Source organism: Myodes glareolus, chromosome 7, assembly GCF_982192425.1.
Source record: "Myodes glareolus chromosome 7, mMyoGla1.1, whole genome shotgun sequence".
NCBI classification, from domain to species: domain Eukaryota; kingdom Metazoa; phylum Chordata; class Mammalia; order Rodentia; family Cricetidae; genus Myodes; species Myodes glareolus.
The window spans coordinates 102,194,375-102,216,271 of record NC_142032.1 but is presented as its reverse complement, the minus strand read 5'-3'; the positions used below and the strand labels follow the sequence as shown (position 1 = coordinate 102,216,271).

The following is a 21,897-nucleotide window of genomic DNA, read 5'->3' as shown; positions in this document are numbered from 1 at the left end:
TGGCCTTGAACTCACAGATCTGCTTGCACGCTTGCACCTGCCTCCTGGGTGCTGGGACTGAAGAAGGTGTGTGCCATCTCTGCCTGACTGGTAGCGGTTTCTTTTAAAAGATGTTTTAGATTTACTTGTGGCATATGTGGAGATTAAAGTACAGCTTGTGGGGGTCAGTTCTCTTCTCCTAGGATGTGGGGTTGTAGGACTGGAATTCCGGTCACCTTGGTCCTCTTGTTGGCTTTAGGTTGGCTTTTTTTCTTTTTTTTTTGGTTTTTCTAGACAAGAGTCCTGGAACTCATTTTTAGACCAGGCCTTGGATCTCCTGCCTCTGCTCCCCAAGTGCTGGGATTAAAGGCGTGAGCCATCACCACTGGACTAGATTGGCCTATCTAAGGAGCTATTCAACCGTAGCTAGACTAAGAAGAGGTTAACTTTATTGGTGGGGTGGGTGTGGGGGAAGTAGGGTGAGGAGGGTTTCTGGTAGAAGAAACAACAGCCGCAAAGGCCTGTTTGATGTGTTTGGAAATTTCCTGAAGGCCCATGGATTGTAGAGCAGTTATTTAGCATGTCTGAGGTTCTGCGTTTGACCCACTACATTGCAAAAGTAAACACACACACACACACACACACACACACACACACACACACACACACGAAAGAAAAAGACTAGTGTGGTGGGAGCTTTGAAAAGTGGGGAGAATGGTAGCAGATGACGTCGGACGTGTATTTTTATATCAACAGCCTAACCCTTAAGCCAGACAGCTGTTAGGCAAATCCGTGTTCTGGTCTTCAAAGGGCTTGCTTAGAACAGAAGCTGGTTTATCACTGTCAGAAGAGGGACTGGGCGTAATTCAGTCTCCTGCCTCCGGTGCCAAGGACGGAGGTAGGGCACGAGGTTTCAGTAGGGTTCTGCTGACGGTAAGCTTGAGAAGAGAACAGGAAGTATAGGCTTTGTTGAAGGAAGCCCGGGCGGGGTTCTCTGTTTTGGTGACACTCATTCTCAAGTCGCGGCCACCTCCACTAACTGAATCAGAGATGGGAGAGAGAGGAATTGGCCACAGGCTTTAACTGATAAACCTCAAGAGGGTGGGGGCTTGAGGAACGGGTAGGAAAATGTGTTGTAAGAGCCACACAAGAGCATCTGACATAGATCAGTGTGTTAGGAAGGCAGATGGACCTTTTAGGCTACCTGCCGGTGAAATATTACCTACAGTGGAATGGACATTTCATTTTGCTTTTCGGAACAATTTCTTCTGTAAACACTTGTAGCTCCAAAGAGCTTGGCTAGGGGCTCCTCTTCAGTAACCCTCCAATAAGGGTCATGGCCACCTAGGAACTAGTCCTGCCTGCAGTACTTAGATGTGGCCACCAGGGACCGCTGCGTACGGGAGACAGGACGCGCGGGTTCCTGAGCCGCAGAAAGGCGGAAGCCGATTGGTTACGAGGCGCGTCGAAAGGGCGGAGCCCGGGAATCGAGAGTTGGGGGCTGGGAGCGCGCCCCTGGGCCGAGCCCGGCGGGACTGTAGTTCCCTCAGGCGGCTCCCGGTCGGTTATCGTGGTGCCAGGTTTCTGTGCAACCTGGCTTTACAGTGGAGCCCGGGGAGCAGCTCGCGGCCCAGGGATCCGGGCAGGGCAGTCGCTGTCACCTCCGTCGCAGGCCTGAGTTACCTGAGCAACTGCGTGTCAGGGGCTCGCCCGCGGGCGGGCGTTAGAGCTGGAGGCTGGGGTGCGCACGGCACAGGCCGGCGCCCCATCCTTGGCGCGGGGCCGCTGTGCTGACGACCAACAGCGCAGACCGGGTCCCCACGAGACCCCGCCGTTTGCTGTGGGCTCCGGCCTGCCGTCTCCAACAGGTTATTCCGGGATAAGCCGGCTCTGGGGCGGGCCCAGGCTTCGCTGGGGGCCGGGCGGCGCGGGGCGGGCCGGCGGTAGAGCACGCCTCCGCCCACCTCGGGCCCGCCCCGCGCCGCCCTCCCGCCCTCCCGAGAGCCGCTGTCCCGGGCCTGGCCCGTGCGCGTCCGCCTACTGCACCGGGGCACCGGGAGCCGCAGAGGTACGGGACCGGGTGGAGGTGTTGACCTCGGATCCCGGAGCCATCCGTGTCCGCTGGGGCCTGCAGGTCGCACGCTGAAGCCCTAGCTGCTGCGGCTCACCGCTGGCCCGCGGGGCGAGGTCAGGTGCCCCCCTTCTCTCTCTCCTCCCTTCTCTCCCTCCCCCACCTCGGTGCGGGCGGGAGATCCTGCCCGCCTCCTCCCGCAGGGGTGCAGCAGGCTGCGGAGCTGACAGCGGCCCCATAGCCACCCTGCCCAAACTCTCCGGAAGCAGCTAGTGCTCAGGCCGCCGCAGCCCCGGCAGGACCCACTGTTGGAGCGGAGGCTCTGGTCCTTCTGCGCCCAAACTTGGAGCGCTTGACCTTCGGTTGTCGGAGGAGGCAAGCCCGCAGGTGGCCGGGCAGCTGCGGTGCCGCGAGGCATCTTGCCTGGGGATTGTCGGCTGCATTCCCTGACTCTGGGATTGGCTTCTGGGATCCTAAGGTGTCTACATCAGGCGCATGTTGACTGAGACCTACAGTCATGGATGTGTGCGCCCGTCTTGCCCTGTGGCTTCTTTGGGGGCTCCTCCTGCATCAGGGCCAGAGCCTCAGCCATAGTCACAGCGAGAAGAATACAGGAGCCGGCACCGGGACGACTTCAGAGGAGTCCGCCGAAGCAGGTAAGGCCTTGCTGCTGCGGGCTGGACTGGGCTGGAAGCTTGGCTGACTCAAAACTGAGTGGCCCGAAGTGGGCAGTTTGGAATCTCCACACACGTGAGGTTGGTGGGGGATGCACACATAACACCGTGTACTCTCAGTAGTCCAAGAAGTTCTTTGCTAGGTCTAGCAGTCATGCTTAATGTTACTATTTCCCCGACGACTTTCCTTAGCCCTCCTCGGGATGTTTTGGTGGTAGTGAGAAGCCTTGGGGCACCTGGACTTTTCAGATCACCAAGGTGTCTTGTCCAGAAGAGTAGTTTTCCCAGGTGTTAAAATTGCTTTTAGCCAGTTTCATCACTAGAGGGGGTGGGCGGTGGTGGTGGTGGTGGTGGTGGGTTGGCCACACGGGATGGGCCGTGAAGATCAGGGCTGGGTTGGCTCTCTTTCCTTATAGCCAGGTGTTCAGATGTGTTCTAACCGTTGTGAGAATCCTAGCCCTTCGTTCCCTTAGATACTCTTCTGTCTTTTGGGTTTGCCTATGTGGAATATCAAGGCAAGTCCTAAGGTGGAATCCTGTTTACCACTAGGGAGTTAAATGGTTCTTTCTTGGCTTCTCCATAATAAAATATCCTGGACCATTTGTTGGCTTAACCTGTTTCTTCTGAATGGTGAGAGTAAGGATTCCATGGTATTATTTTTAATCTGTCCTTATGTTCTTTGTATACTTCTGGAACCTTGTCCGGCAGCAGTAGCTGTGGTATATACCCTTGGAGTAGAAAGGAACTTTTGAAAAATACAATTATTTTTCCACATAGTTTAGAAGTAAGTTTGTTCTCATTTTCTGTTTGTCACCCCTTGTCACTATGATCTGCCTAAACACTGGCGTGAAGGCTTGAGGGTAGAGGAATAGCTGGGGTGTTTGAGGATAGGGAAGCTCAGGGGAGGGGTGTCTCAGTGCATTACTGCTGATACAAGTAGGAAAAGTAGAAGTCATGGTGGGCCAAGAGTTCCATGGTTTGCATTAGTGGTAGATTTTTTTCTTACACTGCCCTCTCTCAACTTTCTTGACTGGGTTGGGTGTGATTTTAGGTGCTTCAAGGGCTGGTTTTCAGATGATGCCAGGACTGTCGACATGAGCATAGAATTTGGGCTGTTGCTGTTAGGTTAGAGCAGTCTCCCAGGCCTCTGGAGCTTAGCTTAGCTATTGTTTCTCACTGGACTATGAAGGGAAGGATTGGTTGAACTGTGAAGTAGCCCTGAGTGGCATTTCTGCTCTCCCAGTAACAGACATCCTTGTTTCTAATTGGTAATTTATCCTGTTCTCACTTCAGAACATGCATGTTTGACCTAAAGGAATCTTTCTGAAAGGTGTTCTGTTTTTGAAAGGTGATCTAAACTAAAAGGATGCAGCTTTGAGTTTCAGGCAATTGCTAGCCTTTAGAAAATTGACTTTCGATGATTTGTGTGTTTTGCCTTAGGTCGAGAAGCATCCTAGCATTCCTCAGGAATATCTCATGGCTTGAGTTTATGGAGACATTCCTCATATATCTTATTTTAGAGGACTGGCTATTCCGATTAAGCCATCAAGGCCTCTCTCTTCATCTTTATTTCCTCTTAGTTCAGAAATTGGCTTCCGTTGTTGTAGTAATTATATTCCAGGGAGGAAAGTCTCAGAGACTCTGGGTGCTGGGATGTAGGTTTTCGTGGGAATGTAAGTGTCCTACCAGTATTGTTTTGTTAGTTTGTCTCCTTGACTCACTATGGAACTTTGGCTCAGGCAGGGACTTATTTTTTTCAAAGAAGTGGCTCATAGTCTGAGCAAAAGGGTTTGGGGAGAAATTGTCAATATAGCAGGGACTCTTGCTGCCTTTCCAACCCCTCTGTATCCACAGAACACAGGAATTTTAGTTGTTAAAGCTACCCCCCCCCCCCACTCCCGCTTCTCCTTTTGAGATCGGGTCTTCAGTAGCCTAGTTGTAGCTGAAGCTGGTACCTTACTGCCTCCACAACTTAAGTGCTGGACTACAGGGCACAAGATACTGTACTGGCTAGCTACCACTTTTCTCAACCAGATTCAACATAACTGGTAAATTATGTGCTCTGTAAAGCTTATATTTTACAGTTACATGACTTATTCTGCAAAACCTCACAATAGCTGTATTAAAATTTAGGGAAGGGTAATAATCCTCATTGGCTCAGCAAGTAAAGGCTCTGACTGTGCATTTCTGGTGATCTAAACTCAATCCCTGGAACCCAGGTGAAGGTGCAAGGAAATAACTGACTCCACAAAGTTGTCCTCTGACTTCTGTATGTGCATCATGGTAAGTGTGCCCACAAATGCACATCATTCATGTATACACCCCCCCCCAAGAGACAGAAAGGAGGGGCTGGGTTCTTTGCTTGGTATTTGAAGCAGGTGCTCTGATGATTAAGTCCTGGACTTCTTCCATCTTCTCAGGTCCTATCCTGTTAAAGGAGTGCTGGGTGGGGCCTAGAAAATGTTGCTCTCCTCCTGGCAATTAGGCAGGTCCTGGTGACTCTGTATCTGAGTCTGAGAAAAGGGATACTTTTTTTTTGTCTCTTTTGGAGAGTGTGTTAATGAAACCCCCTCCCCCATTTTGGATGTATGTGTAACCTATTTCCTTTTAGTTAGTCATAGAATTTGATTCTAAGGATTTTATTAAAATCTTTATGGTGGTCAGGTATGGTGGCACATGTCTTTAGTTCCAGTGCTCAGGAGGCAGAGGTAGAGGAAGCTGAATTTCTGTGAGTTCTAGGCTAGCCTGATCTACACAGTGATAGGAATACATAGAGAAGACTGCCTCTAAAAAAAAAGTTAATGGTGCACTAGGGGTGTAGCTTAGTGGTAGAGTATTTGGTTAGAGTTTAAAAGATCCTGGGTACCATTACTGGCACCTCTTAAAGACAAAGGAAAAAAAAAAGAAAAGAAAAGGAAAAGGAAATAAAAGAAATACTTAATGACTTGCGACATGGTGTGATGATGATGGTAGAGATGGGGTCGCAATGATAGCTTCTACACCAAACACTGTCAAAACCCAGCTGGACAGTGGTGGCACACGCCTTTAAATCCCAGCACTCAGGAGGCAGAGGCAGGCAGATCTCTGTGAGTTTGAGGCCAGCCTGGTCTATAGAGCGAGTTCCAGGACAGCTAGGGCTGTTACACCCAGGAGTCCTGCCTCGAAAAACCAAACCAGAGCAACCCTGACTGGGGATGAAGAGATGACCCAGCTGTTAAGAATACTTGTTGCTCCTGCAGAGAATCTGGGTTTCATTTTCAGTGTTCACATGGCCGCTCACAACTATCCTTAACTCCTGTTCTAGGGGCTCTGCTAACTTCTTATGACCTTTGAGGGCACCCAGCATGCAGATGGTGCACATAAATATATGCAGGCAAAACACTTAAACACATAAAATAAAAATAAGCAAGCATATCTAAAAAAAAAACCTCAAAACAAAACTCTGACCATGGAGGCTGAGGTTATGGGTAGCCCAGTTGATAGAGTGCTTGTTTTGTATACATGATATCCTGGGTTTGATCCTCACTCAACCCCAAAACCAAGCCAACCCACCCACCAACCAGACCAACAAAATCTCTGAATGCTGAGCTTGCAGCACTCTCATTGGACAATGGAGAGAACATTCCTGTCACTTTTTGCTTTTTAAAAATACCTGAACACCTAGTTGTATTAGGTAATTTTCTCCCAAGATCTATATAGACAGATCTATACTGTATAGACAGATCTATGTGCTGTGTTATTCTAGGGCCTACATTTTTGAAGCTGACTCAGAGTGAATACTGGGAATCTCTAGACTCTAGGGTCCTTGCTTTCAGAAACTCAGATGTTTTCTATAGAATGTCTGTTGTGTGAGAGACCTCAGGTCGAGTCTGGAGTTGTGGCTGCCATGATAGATGGTTTCGAGGGTCTCTAATCAGAAACTGGTTTAGCTGGAATAAGGTCCTGGAGGATAGGCATCTATGCAGAGTGCAGGCTGTCTTCTCAATCAGCTTCTTTGGAGTGACAGATCAGCCCAGCCAGCCCACCCAATTAGTTGCTGCTGCCTCCAAGGCTATAAATGGCCTGGCCATCTTGGTAGCTAAGCTAATTTTAGCTGAGGGTGGCTCCTGGAACTGGGCTGGAGCCAAGAGCAGGTGGGTGGGGCTTGGTTGAAGCTAATACCTTGGGCTGGCAAGAGGGACAAGCTATCCTGGGGAGCCTGGACATATTTACTTCCAGGCCTCAGCTTTGACAATCACCTTTAGCTAGGTTAATTGATTCAGCAAACATTGAACAGTGCCAGCTCATATGGTATTTATTCAACAAGTGATTGAGTGACCTCTCTGGGTCAGTTACTGTGTATACTTTCTGTAGGGATTTAAGGATGAAGGAAAGTTGTCTTCTTTCTTCATGGAAGTTATACTCTGTCGGGGAGACAGTTAATAAGCACACAAATAAGTACTATCTTGTGAAAAGTGGATCAGAGGAAAATGCAAATAGGGTGCTCAAGGGAATGAGAAGGGACTAGAGACATAGCTAAAGCTTGAACGTGATGTCTAGCAATACTGATTACAAACTCCATGCAGCTCTGGCTAGCCTAGAACTTGCCATGTTGACCTGGCTAGTCTTGAACTTTAAAAAATCCACCTGTCTCAACCTCCCAAGTGCTAGGATTAAATGCAGTTGCCACCACTCCTGGCTCATTATGAATTTAATTTATTTCATTTAATCATTACAGCCAGCTTCTGTGATAGATGTTATCCTTGTTTTATAGGACAGTAAATTAAATAAGAGAGGTTAAATAATTTTCCCAATGTTATACAGACAGTGAAGAGAACCAGGGTTTGAATTCAGGATTCTGGCTCATTTCCTTAGCACTACCTTAGCTAGTAAGAGTTATCTTGCAAAAGTCACAGTAGAGGTGGTGTGTGTCTGTGTGTGTGTGTACATTCATACAGAAAGCTGTGGGAAGGAAGTCCTGGGGACCAAGTGACTAACCTTGCCTGGGAGAACTGGGGGAGGCTTTACAGTTTTCCCCATAGTTTTTTTCTTAGATCTTGGGGAGATAAAAAGTGTTTGCTTGGTTTAAGAATCAAGAGATGGAAACAAGCTCAACCTACTTGTTTTTATGTGTGAGGAAATGATTCCCAGAGAGGCATTAGCTGTAAGTCTCATAGTAGGCTATTGGTTGAGAACCTAGGCCAGGACATTTGAGCCAAAGATCCAGACTTAGCTATTCAGTGTGTAAGTCAGAATAAGGACAGTTTACTGCTTGCTTGTACTATTGATGGAGCTACCCATGAGCCTGAGCCTAATTTTTTTTGTTTGCTTTTGAGGTAGAGTTTCATGTAGCTCAGGCTGGCCTTGAGTTTACTGTGTAACTGAAGATAACTTTGAGCTGATTTTCGGCCACTATATCTCTCCCAAGTGTTCAGGTTACAGGTATGTTTGTACCACCATGCCTGGATTTATTTAGGTAATATTAAGAACAACATAATGCACAGACTTAATCAAATTCGAATAGTATAGACTGTGTAGGCAAAGGAAGAAAGATCTGTATAGGCTGTACTAGGCTAAGGTGACCGGAGAGCACTGAAGGAAAGAGGGTGTTGTGGATATCTGGGTGACCAGTGTGAACATATGGAATCTCACTGTCAGGTGGTTGGGTAAACTAGACAGGTGCTTCTCTGCTGGCTGACTGTCTCATGGGAACACTGTAGATAGGAAGAATGTAGTCATGTGACCATTGCTATTGTCATAATTATCATAACTTTAATGTAATGATAAATGTAAATACTATTTTAAGATATCTATAATAATGTAATATTATGTGAGAATGTCTATGATTTTGGTTGGTGACAAAAACTATAAGTACTGTTAATATTGTAGTTGATTGCATATATATATATTTTTTGGTTTTTCTTTTTTTAAATATTTATTTATTATGTATGTAATATTCTGTCTGTGTGTATGCCTGCATGCCAGAAGAGGAGGCCCCATTACAGATGGTTGTGAGCCACCATGTGGTTGCTGGGAATTGAACTCAGGACCTTTGGAAGAGCAGGCAATGCTCTTAACCTCTGAGCCATCTCTCCAGTCCCTGATTGCATATATATTGCACATACACATATATTTGAAAGAAATACTAACTTGCAGTAAGAGAATATTGAAAATGATGATGTAGGCTGGGTAGGAAGATGCATGCCTATAATCCCTGGCATTTAGAGACAGAGGCAGGATGATCATTAAAAATTTGAGGCTAAGGGCTAGAGAGATAGCTCAGCAGTTAAGAGCATGTGCTGCTTTTAGCCGAGTGGTGGTGGCACATGCCTTCAATCCCAGTTCCAGCATTTAGTGGACAGAGGCAGGGATAAAGCAGACTGTGCCAGATGGGGGGAATGCAGATCAAATAATCCCACACTAGCTCTGAATAGAGTATACTAAGTTTTTTTTATTTATTTTTTATTTTTTATTAAAAGGGAAACTTGGGCTGGAGAGATGGCTCAGCAGTTAAGAGCACTGGCTGATCTTCCAGAGGTCCTGAGTTCAACTCCAGCAACCACATGGTGGCTTACAACCATCTGTAATGAGATCTGGTACCCTCTTCTGGCCTACAGGCATACATGCAGACAGAATACTGTATACATAATAAATAAATAGATTAAAAAAATAACCTTTAAAAAAAGAAAAAAAGACAAATAAAATAAGTAAACCTTTAAAAAAGAAGACAAGTTGGGCATAGTGGTGTTCAGCACTTGGGAGGTAGAGGCAGGTGGATCTCTGAGTTTGAGGTCAGCCTGGTCTACAGAGCGAGTTCTAGCACAACTAGGACTACACAAAGAAACAAGTAAATGTTTAGACAAACAAATAAGAAAGAAACAAAAAGAAAACAAACAAGAAATGGAGATGTAATTTCTTTTCCTTCCAAACATAAAGGCTCCAGAATTCTACTTATGTGCTCTTGAGAAATGTGGGGCTATTATGCTGAGAATTTCTGCATAATGCTAGCTAGCTACCTCTGTTTTCAGAGCTTGGGAGACAGAACAGTAGAAGATAAGCAGAAGTTTAATAACCGTGCTAAGTTACATAGAGAATTGAAGGTCAGCTTTGGGCTACATGAGACTCTGTATCCAAACAAAACCAAACAGAACAAAGCAAAATAGAAATTTTGTTCCTTGCCAGACATGGTGGATCATGTTAGTAATCCCAGAACTTTGGAGACTGAGACAAGAGGATTGCTATGAGTTTAAGGCCAGCCCAGGCTATAGACTGCTACCCCTATCTCCAGAACCCTGAAACAAATAACAAAACTCCCTGACAAATTTCTGCTGTTTGTCCAAGGAATGAGGCCTCATTGAAGGGAGTGGTTTTCTAGGTCTTCACAAAACCTGTACTAAGTTCTCTATGGGATCTTTGGTTCCCTGATGGGTGGCCTTTGAGTTACATTGCAGAGTGGCTTCATGAGGACATTCTGGTGCATAATTATCTGTGGGAAATGATTCTCAGGAAACCCAGCAGCTCTGACTGTCAGGCTCTTGAGGAGGAAAAAGATATCTTATATGGGTTTGGGTTTTTTTTTTTCTGTTTATAAAAAATGGTGAAATACTAAGATAACAAAATATAAAATGTCTGAATGAACATAAAAAATAAACTACTACAGAGTTCTCTTTACAAGACATTGTAAAGACATTCTCTTTGTAAAGACATTCTCTTTACAAGACATTCTCTATACAAGGACATTTTGTATGCCTTTCTGATATAAATGTAGTACTTTGTATGTCTATTTTCTTCTCTGGGATCTTTGTGAAGGAAGGTAGGAGTGGTTGTAATTTTTTTTTTTTCAAGACAGGGTTTCTCTGTGACTTTGGAACCTATCCTGGACCTAGCTCTTGTAGACCAGGCTGGCCTCGAACTCACAGAGATCCACCTGCCTCTGTGTCCCGAGTGCTTGGATTAAAGGCATGTGCCACCACCGCCTGGCCGTAATTGTAATTTGTTTTTATTGTATCAAGGCTAGCCATTGTTGAAGTTTGTTGGAAAGGCTGGTAATCAGGGACTCTTTGAATGAGATCTTATTATTTTTTCTCCTTGCAAATGTCTCATGTTTGGGCATGGCCTCAGCCTTTGGAGGTAATATTCAAGTTCAGATCCCTCTTTAATCTTTTTTTTCCCCTTACAAGACGGTTTCTCTGTGTATTTCTGGCTGTTCTGGAACGAGCTCTGTAGATCAGGGCTGGCCTTGAGCTCACAGAGATCCACCTGCCTCTGCCTCCCGAGTACTGGGATTAAAGACTTGTGCCACCATGCTATAGATATTTACATTGGTATGGATCTTGGTTTATTGATACAAATTTAAGGTCAATTTTATTATATGTATGTATATTTCTGCTCTTGATTAAGGTATTATGAATGTATAATTAAGAAATATAGGTTAATAGATAGTCATCTGTAATAGTCAAGTTTGTAGTCATGTTAGGTCTTCTAGATATATTCTTCTAGGTATTCTTCAGATCTTTCAGACACCTTCAGAATATGGCATTTAAATGTTTTAAGAACTTAGGACTTTTCATGACAATGAGACACATCTGCTCCTGGCAGCACCACTTACTTCAAGAGGAAGATGGGCATCGAAAAGGCTCCTTATGGAGTTTGCAAGTCATTTGGGCAAGAAACTGCTCTTGCCTGGACTGCTTAACCTGACATGCAGTACCCACAGAAAGATGACTGCTGAACTTGTCTAAAGGTAAGATGATCCTTCAGGGTTCCTGCTTCCTGAAAGAGTCTGCCAAATATTCTGCAGGACAAGAAAAATGTGACGAACAAGCTGCCAATATAGGTGAAACTGTCTTTGAAGTTTCCTGTTTCATGGAAAAGTCTTGGATATTATGGGTCTATAGGATGAAGATTGATGCCCCAATGGTACAGAAGAACTTTGGGTGACTGTCCAGGCAGCAAGGTGTCTCTGTCAATTCTAGAATTTTGGAAGTTACTTACAATGTACTTCCTGTTTACTTAAGTAATATTTTATCCTTCTAGAGTCTTTGATGGAGTTGAAGAATAAACAGAAATAAGATAATTTTCCTTAGTTATGATAAGAGATAAAGTAGATATAAATATTATAACTGTAATTCTTGCTTGATACCTGTTTTGTTATGTGTAAATTTACCATGTTAAAGTTAAAACCTTCCTTTTATTTAAACAGAAAAGGGGAGGTGATGTGGGATTCCCCTCTGTATGCTGTGATTACCATTAAAAAGTAAAGAAACTGGGTTGGCTTGTTAATAGGGCACAATTTAGGTAGGTGGGGAAGACTAAACTGAATGCTGGGAGAAAGGAGGCAGAGTTAGAGAAAAACCATATAGCCCTGCCAGAAACAGACCCTGGAATTTTAGCCAGTAAGCCACAGTCACGTGGCAATACACAGATTAATACAAATGGGTTAAATTAATATGTAAGAGTTAGCCAATAAGAAGCTAGAGCTAATGGGCCAAGCACTGATTTAATTAATATGATTTCTGTGTGATTATTTCGGTTCTGGGCAGCCAGAAACAAACAAGTGGCCTCTCTTCATACTATACCACCACCACCTCCTGGCCCTCTTTAATCTTTTATTTATCCTCATTTTTACCATTTTCAAGAAGAATAAAATCTAGCTGGCAGTTTGCCTTCTAGATTTTATAACTAAAAAGGACAGTCTCAGAACAATAACTGGGAATCTGGATCCATTCTGTTTTTAATCAAAACCATTACTCATTGGTGTGCTCCAAAGGGAACAAATAAATACCTGCTGATCTGGTCCTCAGAACCTCTCTCTGCTATAGCCTTGCTCTAGTTATATTGACCAAGATATTTGAATAGCACATACCAAGCTGTGCTGGGGATTGGCTCGTTGTTAGACTGCTTACCTAGCATGCATGAGGTCCTGGGCTTCAGTTTCCAGCACTGCATAAACTGGGCATGGTGGCACATATCTGTAATCCTAGAACTTAGGAAGTAGAGACAGGAGGATCAGAAATTCAAGGTCACCCTTGGCTATGTAAGTAGTTTGAAGCTAGTTTGGGATAAATTACAGTTCTTAGTACAAGGCTTGGTATATGGCGTACCATACATATTATAAAGTTTGTGAATTTGAATTAGATTTTGTTAAGCAGTTTGGATTCTACTGTAGTTTACTAGGTTTCTGAAAGTTGAAAAATATTTTCCTTGGGATGGGTTACTTACAGAAATAAGCTTCATGCTGGGTAGTGGTAGCACACATGTTTAATCCCAGTATTTGGAGGCAGAGGCAGGTGGATCTCTGAGTTTGGGGCCGCCCTAGTCAAAAAGAAAAGAAAAAAAGTTACTCTGTCTTTTTGGCCATTGGCATTAAGTACTGAGATTTAACATCCTAGTACATCATAACTAGAAGGGGTTTTAGGTAGCATCTCTTAAAAATGTCTTATTTTACACATGAGAAGAACAAATTTGCCCAGTGTATTCCTAAGCCAGTGATAATAGCTAATGTTCTTTAATTCTCGCTCAATGTTGTTTCTACTCTGATGGAGCCTCTGTACATTATAGTTTGCACAGTGACGTCCCCAGTACTCAAACAGAAGAGAAGTCCAACTTTTGCTTCTTAGGTCCTACCCAGCTGGAAGGCATTTATAGTTGGTTCAGAAAAATAAGCCCAGCAGTTACACAGAGAAACCCTGTCTTGAAAAACAAAAAGTTTATGCATTGGACTAATGCACAGACTAATGTCTGTGCTCTCTATTGCCCTGTTAGCAACATATGTAGACTTAACAGACTAGACTTGTGAAGGACGTAGGCCTCATGCCATGTCTTCCCATCGTTTGATTCAGTGGATTGTACTATGGATTTGAAACTTCTATAGACAGGAATGATGTATAACATCTTAAGGTTACTTGTGGCCACCTAAAAAGTCCCAAGGAGAAGCTTTGTAAGCACTGGAAATCTAACAATCTCTTTCCTGTTGCTACAGCTTGCTAGGGCAGGTGAGGCGTCATTAGGGCAGACTGTAGCTCTGTCATGGTTTTCAGAGTGGAGTAGGTTGTTTTGTGTGAGAGAATATGAAAGGAAAAACCTGAAATGAGCCGACAGCAGTATAACTTTGTTTTCTGCTGGGGAGCTTAGAATAGAGAAGGTGCAGGCCCTGCAGAGTCTCTGTTGCTTTCTCAAATCAGTGTTCCAGCTAGAGAGCTTCTGTACGCTTTCTCTCTGTTCTCGTCATTGCGTTCTTGGAGCATTTCTATATTTCTTTGTTTTGGTCTAGCAAACGTGATTTATTGTTATTATTTTTGTCATTATTATTTGTTTTTTTGAGACAGGGTCTCACTATGTAGCTCTTGTTGCCCTAGAACTCATTGTGTAGACCGTGCTGACCTCAAGCTCACAGAAACAGAGCTATGCCTGCCTGTGCCTGCCAGGTGCTGGGATTAAAGGTGTGTGCCACCACATCTGGCCAAATATGCTATTTATTGCTTCTCTTTCATTTATGTATTTATTTTTGTTTTTTCTTTTTTTTATGGTTTCAGTCATGTGCCATGACAACAGATGTCTCCACTCTTTTTTGTATGTTTTTATCCTGTTTCATTTTTTGTTGTTATCACAATAGAATAGTCTTAACTTGTTGAGTGTTTAAATCCTCATGCTTTCTCATGCTGACTGAGCCATCTCCCTAGTCCCTCAATTTTTTTTATTGTTTTTATTGAGCTATATATTTTTCTCCCCTCCCCTCTCCTCCCTTTATCTCCCCTCCCCTTTTACCCTCTCCCATGGTTCCCATGCTCCCAATTTACTCAGGAGATCTTGTCTTTTTCTACTTCCCATGTAGATTAGATCCATGCATGTCTCTCTCAGGGTTCTCTCTCTTTTTTTTTTAGACAGGGTTTTACTGTGTAGCTCTGGCTGTCCTGGAACTCACTCTGTAGACCAGGATGACCTTGACCTCACAGAGATCTGCCTGCCTCTGCCTCTTGAGTGCTGGGATCAAAGGAGTATGCCACCACTGCCCGGCTTTTTTTAATAATTTGTTTTTATTTTATGTGTATTGGTGTTTTGCATGTATGTATGTCTGTGTGAGGGTGTTGGATCCCATGGAACAGGAGTTACATATAGTTGTGAGTGGGTGGGAATTGAACCCAGGCCCTCTGAAAAAGCATACAGTGCTTTTAAACACTGAATCATCTCTCCAGCCCCCTCTTTTATTTTTTTTATTATATCAATTTTTTAACTTCCAGAATGTTTTTCTCGATCTCATTTATTCTCACCTAATCTCTCAATCCTCAGTACTAGCTATAACATACCTCTCATTTTTGATCAGAGTCTTGTAGCACTTACTATCTCCAATACTGTGTATGCACTTCACACTTTGCTAATACTTCTTCATTGGGAGATAGTATTGTGTGTTGTCAGGAGCACGGAACTGTCACAGTATTGTAAGACTGCAAGGTTTGGCAGGTACTTGTTAAACCTAGTACTTGTTAAAACAAAATAAATACTTGGATGTTGACTTGCTACCTACATTACTATTACTTCAGTTTGTTGACCATAGTGTATAAAATGTTTCTGTCACAATGCTGGCCAGAGAGCATATGTTTAGTAGATATTTGTTGAATAAACTAATGAATACACAATAATGAATTAGTCCTTGGAAATTGTAAGAGGGTAGTGAGACACCAAGTAAACCAACACTGGTTCCTACAAAGGTTTAGAGGTAAGAATGCCTTGGGATTTACTTGGTTGGTGTTGTGAAGTTTTGTGGGCATTGTTTTTTTTTTTTGCCTAGCTGAGTGTTTTATCTTTCTTTTTATTTTTCCATTCAATTATTTACACTTCCCTCCTCCCAATCCCCTCCCGCTCCCCCACACCCCCTCCTCCCTTTCCCACCCTGCTTGAGAGAGGGCCAGGAACACTGCCCTGTGGGAAGTCCAAGGCCCTCCCCCCTACATCCAGGCCTAGGGAGCTGTGCATCCATAGACTAGGGTCCCAAAAAGCCAGTGCATGCAGTAGAAACAAATCCCAGTGCCTTTATCAATGGCTTCTCAGGCAGCCCCCATTGTCAGCCACAACCAGAGAGTCTGGATTGATCACATGCTCATTCAGACCCGGTCCAGCTGGATTTGGTGAGCTCCCATTAGATCAGGCACACTGCCTCAGTGGTGGATGCACCCCTCGCGGTCCTGACTTTCTTGCTCATATTCTCCCTCCTTCTGCCTTTCAACTGGACCCTGGGAGCTCAGTCCATTGCTCTGATGTGGGTCTCTGTCTCTATCTCCATCCGTCTCTGGACAAAGATTCTATGGTGATATTTGAGATAATCATCAGCGTGATAGTGGGGCAAGGCCAATTCAGGCACCCTCTCCTCTGCTGCCCAAGGACCTAGCTGGGGACATCCCCGTGGACACCTGGAATCCCCTCTAGAGCCAAGTCTCTTGCCAACCCTTAAATGGATCCCTTAATGTAGATATCTTCTTCCCTGCTCCTATATCCGCCCTTCCTCCATCTCCACCCTCCCACTCCCCCAAGCTGTTGCCAGTCCTTCCCTTCTCCCTTCCCTCTCCCCCCCCGCCCCCATCCCCATGCTCACAGCTTTTGCCCTGCCATCTTGTGAGTGCCTGAAGAAGATGTGCTTGGTGACGGTCTCAGTCACTCTGCGGGGAGCTTTCTGCTAGTGTCTTTTCGCTAGTGTCTTTCTGCTAGTGTCTTTGGTTGGCAGTGTTTGTTTGAAACAGTCATGGCTACCTTGATCAAGTGGCTGCAGTAGGAATGGAGGAAGGCTAGGCCCCAGAAGGACATGATGCCTGTGGACAAGACTTCCTTGGGTTCTGCTGCTCTATCTTTGGTTCTATGGTCTACATGGGTTTATTTCAGGTCAGACATGAGACAGCCAGATAAACAAAATGAACTTTTAACTGCTTTTCTTAGCCTAGCTTGTGGGATGAGGGAAGGAACCTTCTTTTATGGTCTCCACTGCTGAGCTGGTTGTGTAGAAGGGAGATGGGAGAATCCTGTGTTGATTGCTTTTAAAAGGTTACCAGTGATGCCGAGAACTCCTTGGACCTTTTCTTGGAAGCATTAAGGAGGGCCTCTCTGGACTGGATAGAAGATTTCAAAAGAAGACAGCCCATTGTGCTGTCAGCATGGCCCAGCTACAGCAAACCTGCCCCTTTACTCTGTTGCCTATATTTTCAGAGTTCCTGGTTGCCTTGTGTTGAGCTCTGGTCTAGGTAATGACCAGAAATCTTTCTGGCAGGCAGGCAGGCAGGCAGGCAGGCTGGCAGGCTTCCAAATCTCATGTGTCTCTAATTTTTAAAGTGTGATTCAGTCGTTCTGTACTTGTTTGGCCTCTCTGGGTTATCTTAGGCCTCTCAAGAAGCTCTCAGAACTCTCATCACTACAGTGTGTGTTAAAGCAAATGTGCCCATGTTTGCCAAGTTCTCAGAGCCAGATTCTAAAATATACTAGCCAGGGAAGATGGGTGCCCTTCATGCTTGTATCTTTCTAGGTTAGAAAGAAGTCTGTGCTTTATGTTGTATGTTCCTGGAAGGTCAGATTTTCAGTGATCTTATTTTGAGAAACTTTCCTGTTCTCACTGTTCCAGTGATCTTTGCCCCTATGACAGTAAAAAGAACGGCGGGCCGCTACATCATGGAACTCATACTTCATATTTCTAAAGAGATAAATATGTAATTCACACAACTCAAATAACTTACCTGGGCAGTGGTGGTGCACACCTCTAATCCCGGCACTTGGGAGACAAGCAGGTGGGCCTCTGTGATTTTGAGATCAGCCTGGTCTGAGTTCCAGTTACACAGAGAAACCCTGTCTTGAAAAGCAAATGATAAGTATGATGATGATGATAGGTAGGATTTCTGGAGCTTCTGGGTAGATGTTTTACAACTATACAACAACCCTTACTAGTGTATAGTGTTCACTGTGTTTCTGAGAACTTAAGGTAATTTTCTCAAGATGACTAAACTGGGATTTGAATTGAGCTTTATCTGATATCAAGACCAATAGGAATTCTAGTTTTGTTTAAATTCTAGTTTGTTTTCCCTCCTGTGGAGGGATTTAAGTAAAGATAAGCATTTTGACTAGAAACAGTACCACTGTTAGTAGTGTTAGTGTACTCCACCGTGCAAGTGTCCTGAAAGAAGCTAAAATTAGGGATTTGGGGGCATAAAGAGAGAAAGATCAACTGTTTTATTTATGAATTTTGAGTGTTACTTGGTGAAGTATTTAGCTGCTGTGTGTATTTTATATTCAGTTTGTATCTTCCAAAAACTAGTACTCTGGTTGGGTTGTTCTAGATAGAAGACTAAGGATAGTGACTGGATCCACTATACTTCAGTTATGCCCCTTGGATATGTGTGTGTGTGCATTTGCATGCGAGCGTGTTCGGATGCTAGTGGTAGCTGGGTGTCAAGTCCCCTGGAATGGGAGTTGAAGGCTGTTGTAGCCACCCAACTGTACTGGCAACTGAACACAGGCCTCTTTGAGAGCATTATGCAGTCTAACCACCATCTTCCCAGCCCCAGACAATATTTTAATTAACTTGACAAATACAGGGGCTTATATCCCAGGCTGACTTCAGTGTAGCTGAGGAGTTTCCTGCCTCTACTTGAGTATTGTGATTATAGGCATGTATTTCCACACTTAGTTTTGTTTTGTCTGTTTTTTTCTTTTGGTGTTGGGGATTGAACCCAGGACCTTATGTATGCTAGGCAGGCATTCTATCACTACTATATCTCTAGCTCTCCTTTGAGTTTTGAAATTACTTTTATTTTTGAGAACCTCCCCTCTCTCCTTTAAAATATAAGCATTGGGGTCAATGAGATGACCCAGTAGGAAAAGCACTTGCTGTACAAACCTAAGGATCTTAGTTCCCATCCCTGGAACCCATGTAAAAGTGGAAGGAGACAATCAGCTTCCCAAACACACACAAACACACACACACACACACACACACACACACACACACACACACAATTAAAAAGCAAGTACAGCCAGGCATGGTGGTGCACACCTTGAATCCCAGCATCTGGGAGGCAGAAGAAGTGGATCTCTGTAAATTCAAGACCATGAATTGTCTACATAGTGAGTTCTAGGATAGCCAGGGCTATACAGCGAGACCCTGTCTCAAACAAATGCAAAAAAGCAAGCATAAGTATTTTTAAAATAGTAAAATCCATAAGCTAATATAAATATTTAAAATAATATAAAAAAGCAAGTATTATTTTGATGAGGTTACTCCTGAACTGAGGGATCAAACTTGCCTTTGCTCTCTAGAATTCTAGTATGAATTAGATTGGAATATAGTTACCATGAGAATGAGCTACAGTAGGACTCTGGGTTGGGGGAGAGCAGTTCTGTTAGCTAAATTCACCTGTCTATGAAGGATGTCAGAATCTCAAGACATACTAGACACTACCTGTCTTGTAGCTCCTGCTCGGCTGTTCTTCTGAGCTGAACATGCCTATACTATACTCTTGCATAGAACTGGGAACATGGTGAGTCTGATTCTCTAAAGAATTCAGTGATGAAAATTAGGACATTTGAATAAATCTAATTGGTTGAACTGTGTGAAGGGCAGAGGCTTTCCCTGGAGGCCCTTTTTAATCTCCTATGGTTATAGACTTTTAAGGTTGAACTAATTAAAATATGTTGGTAGCTGGGCTCAATACTTTTTTCCTTGCACTAGGTTTTGTTTCAGCCTCCTGGAGTTCTAGCAGTTGCTATAAGATTGCCTTTCTTGAGGAACAGAGGAGTGGTTTCTATTTCCCCATGTACTAAATATACTATGATATAACGTCTGTCCAGTATAGGCTGCCGGACATCTCGTGGTGGAATGAAATGTGTTTTGAGACCTGGATATGTCCTGGATTTGCTATCCTAAGATGCTCCTGAGGCTGATTTCTTATTTTGCTGTGTCTCCCCCAACTGCCCATGGGTTTATTCTGTTAGCTGGCAAGTAATTTCTCTTTCCTTGGTGTGTTCCTGCTCTAACCAGAAAAAGGGATAAGGAAAGGATATTTGTTTAGCCCTTATTTAGCCCCACCATGTGTCAGGTCAGGATAGTCATGTTTATACAACTATTTTTTTGAGGTATGCTTCACAACACCTGTGTTATAGATGAGGAAATGGACTCAGAGAAGAAAAAGAACATGCCTGATGGTCATTCCAGCTTGTTACCAATAAAATCAGAATTCAGATATCTCTTAAGCTTCTGGTTACTTTCCCCAAGGTAGTGTAAATGACTTCATGCCTTTGTTGGTTTCCAGTTAATTGTTCAGGCTGATCATGGACTTCTAGGCTCATTGACCTTTTATGTCTGCCTCCCAAGTAGCTAGGATGGTACTTGTCCTCGTATCCCTTTATCCTTCTAAACTGAGCTAATTTCTCAATTTCAGGAAGTCATCTCTGATTTCTAACGTCAAACACTGATTCCTCTGCTTGCCTTATCTGACCACTCCTATTCTTTCAAGGAGAACTGAATGAAGTTGTAAGGTTGGAATTTCAGCTGTCATGACAGACTGGTGAAAGTCTTGGGCAGAATCTTGGCTAGCTCTTTGAGTAAAGCCCAGCCTATGGTTTGCTTAGTGTGCTGCTTTATTCTGGATGCAGTGGATCTCTATCCAAGGGCATTCTGGTTCTTCAGAGGTAGGCATCCTCTGGGTTATTTTTCTTGGTGTTTGGCTTTAAAGTTGTCCTTGCAGACAGTAGAGCTAGGCTCAGTGGTATCTGGGTAGAGAAGTATAATGAAGTTTAGTTGCTGGATTATGCTTCCTGACTGTGGTATTTACTGTTTTTATTTACTTATTTATTTTTTGCAAAGACTATTATATTAACCCAGCTTTTGGGATGATACTTCTGAAACATTTACACTCTGAAATGCATCATTTCACAGAATAAATGGGCTGGCTTTCCTGGAAGAAGTAAGCATGTGTAAAGCCATTTTTAAAATAAGTTGAATTTTCTTTCTCAGTGACTGGAAAATAATTATAAAATTATTTTTTAAACTGGACAGTGGTGGTGCACACTTTTAATCTCAACACTTGGAGGCAGAGGCAAGTGGATCTCTGTGAGTTCGAGGCCAGCCTGGTCTACAGAGCTACAAAGCAAGTTCTAGGACTGCCAGAGCTATACAGATAAAACCTGTCTGGTAAAACAAAACAAAAAAGTATTTTTTTGGCACTTGGGAGGCAGAGGCAGGCGGAGGTGGATCTCTGAGTTTGAAGCCAGCCTGGTTTTCGAGCTAGTTCCAGGACAGCTAGGGCTCTCACACAGAGAAACTGTCTCTTCGGGGAAAAAAGTTTTTTTTTTAATTATTTTTAATTATGTGTAGGTTGTGTGTATCTGTGTGTGGGTATGCACATGTGAGTGCATATGTTTTTGGAGTCAGAGGTGTCAAATCCTTTGGAGCTATAGTTGCAGATGGTTGTGGGCTGCCTGAAATGGGTGCTGGGAACTGAACCCTGGTCCTTTGAAAAAGCAACAAGTGCTCTAAATTGCTGAGCTATTTCTCCAGCCCTTTCCCACCCCCAATTTTGAGGCAGGGTCTCTCTATTCCCTGGCTGGACTGGAACTCACAACATAGTCCAAGCTTGCCTTAAATTCAGAGAGATCTGCCCAGCCCTGTCAAGTGCTGAGACTAACCCCCCCAATAGATGCTTTATTTTTTTTTAAATTTATTTATTTATTATGTATACAGTATTCTTGGTGTTCTGTCTGCATGTATGCCTGCAGGCCAGAAGAGAGCACCAGGTCTTATTACAAATGGTTGTGAACCACCATGTGGTTGCTGGGAACTGAACTCAGGACCTTCCGAAGGGCAGGCAGTGCTCTTAACCACTGAGCCATCTCTCCAGCCCAAGATGCTTTATTTTTACCAGGAAAAAAGTTTGCTGTTTGGGGAACAAATTGCAAGTTGGCCCATAATTAAATATAGTAAAACATATTTTATAGGAAAAGTGGTAAGATTTAATATTAATAAAGTAAATTCTTCAATTGGAGGATACATAGCAGTTTTTTTTAATTTTTTTTTTTTTTTTTTTTTTTTGTAAAGATAGGGTTTTGCCATGAGCCTTGGTTGACCTAGAACTGGCTCTGTAGACCAGGGTAGACTCAAACTCAAAGAGATCTGCCTACCTCTGCTTAAAGGCATAAGTCACCATTGCCTTGCCACATAGCAGA

General features: G+C 43.8%; 1 protein-coding gene across 3 annotated transcripts in view; it reads left to right on the top strand.

The window, feature by feature from the left end:
• Window positions 1–1,967: 1,967 nt before the first annotated feature.
• Stim1 (stromal interaction molecule 1) overlaps window positions 1,968–21,897 on the top strand; it is a 178,299-nt gene continuing 158,369 nt past the window's right edge. For 2 of the 3 annotated variants that reach the window (XM_048429691.3, XM_048429695.3), the window contains exon 1: window positions 1,969–2,706. In XM_048429691.3, the coding sequence (XP_048285648.1) occupies window positions 2,568–2,706 (139 nt within the window). In that variant the 5' untranslated portion in view covers window positions 1,969–2,567. Of the gene's footprint in view, window positions 2,707–21,897 lie in introns of all 3 variants that reach the window. The other variant, XM_048429690.3, reaches the window with a different exon arrangement.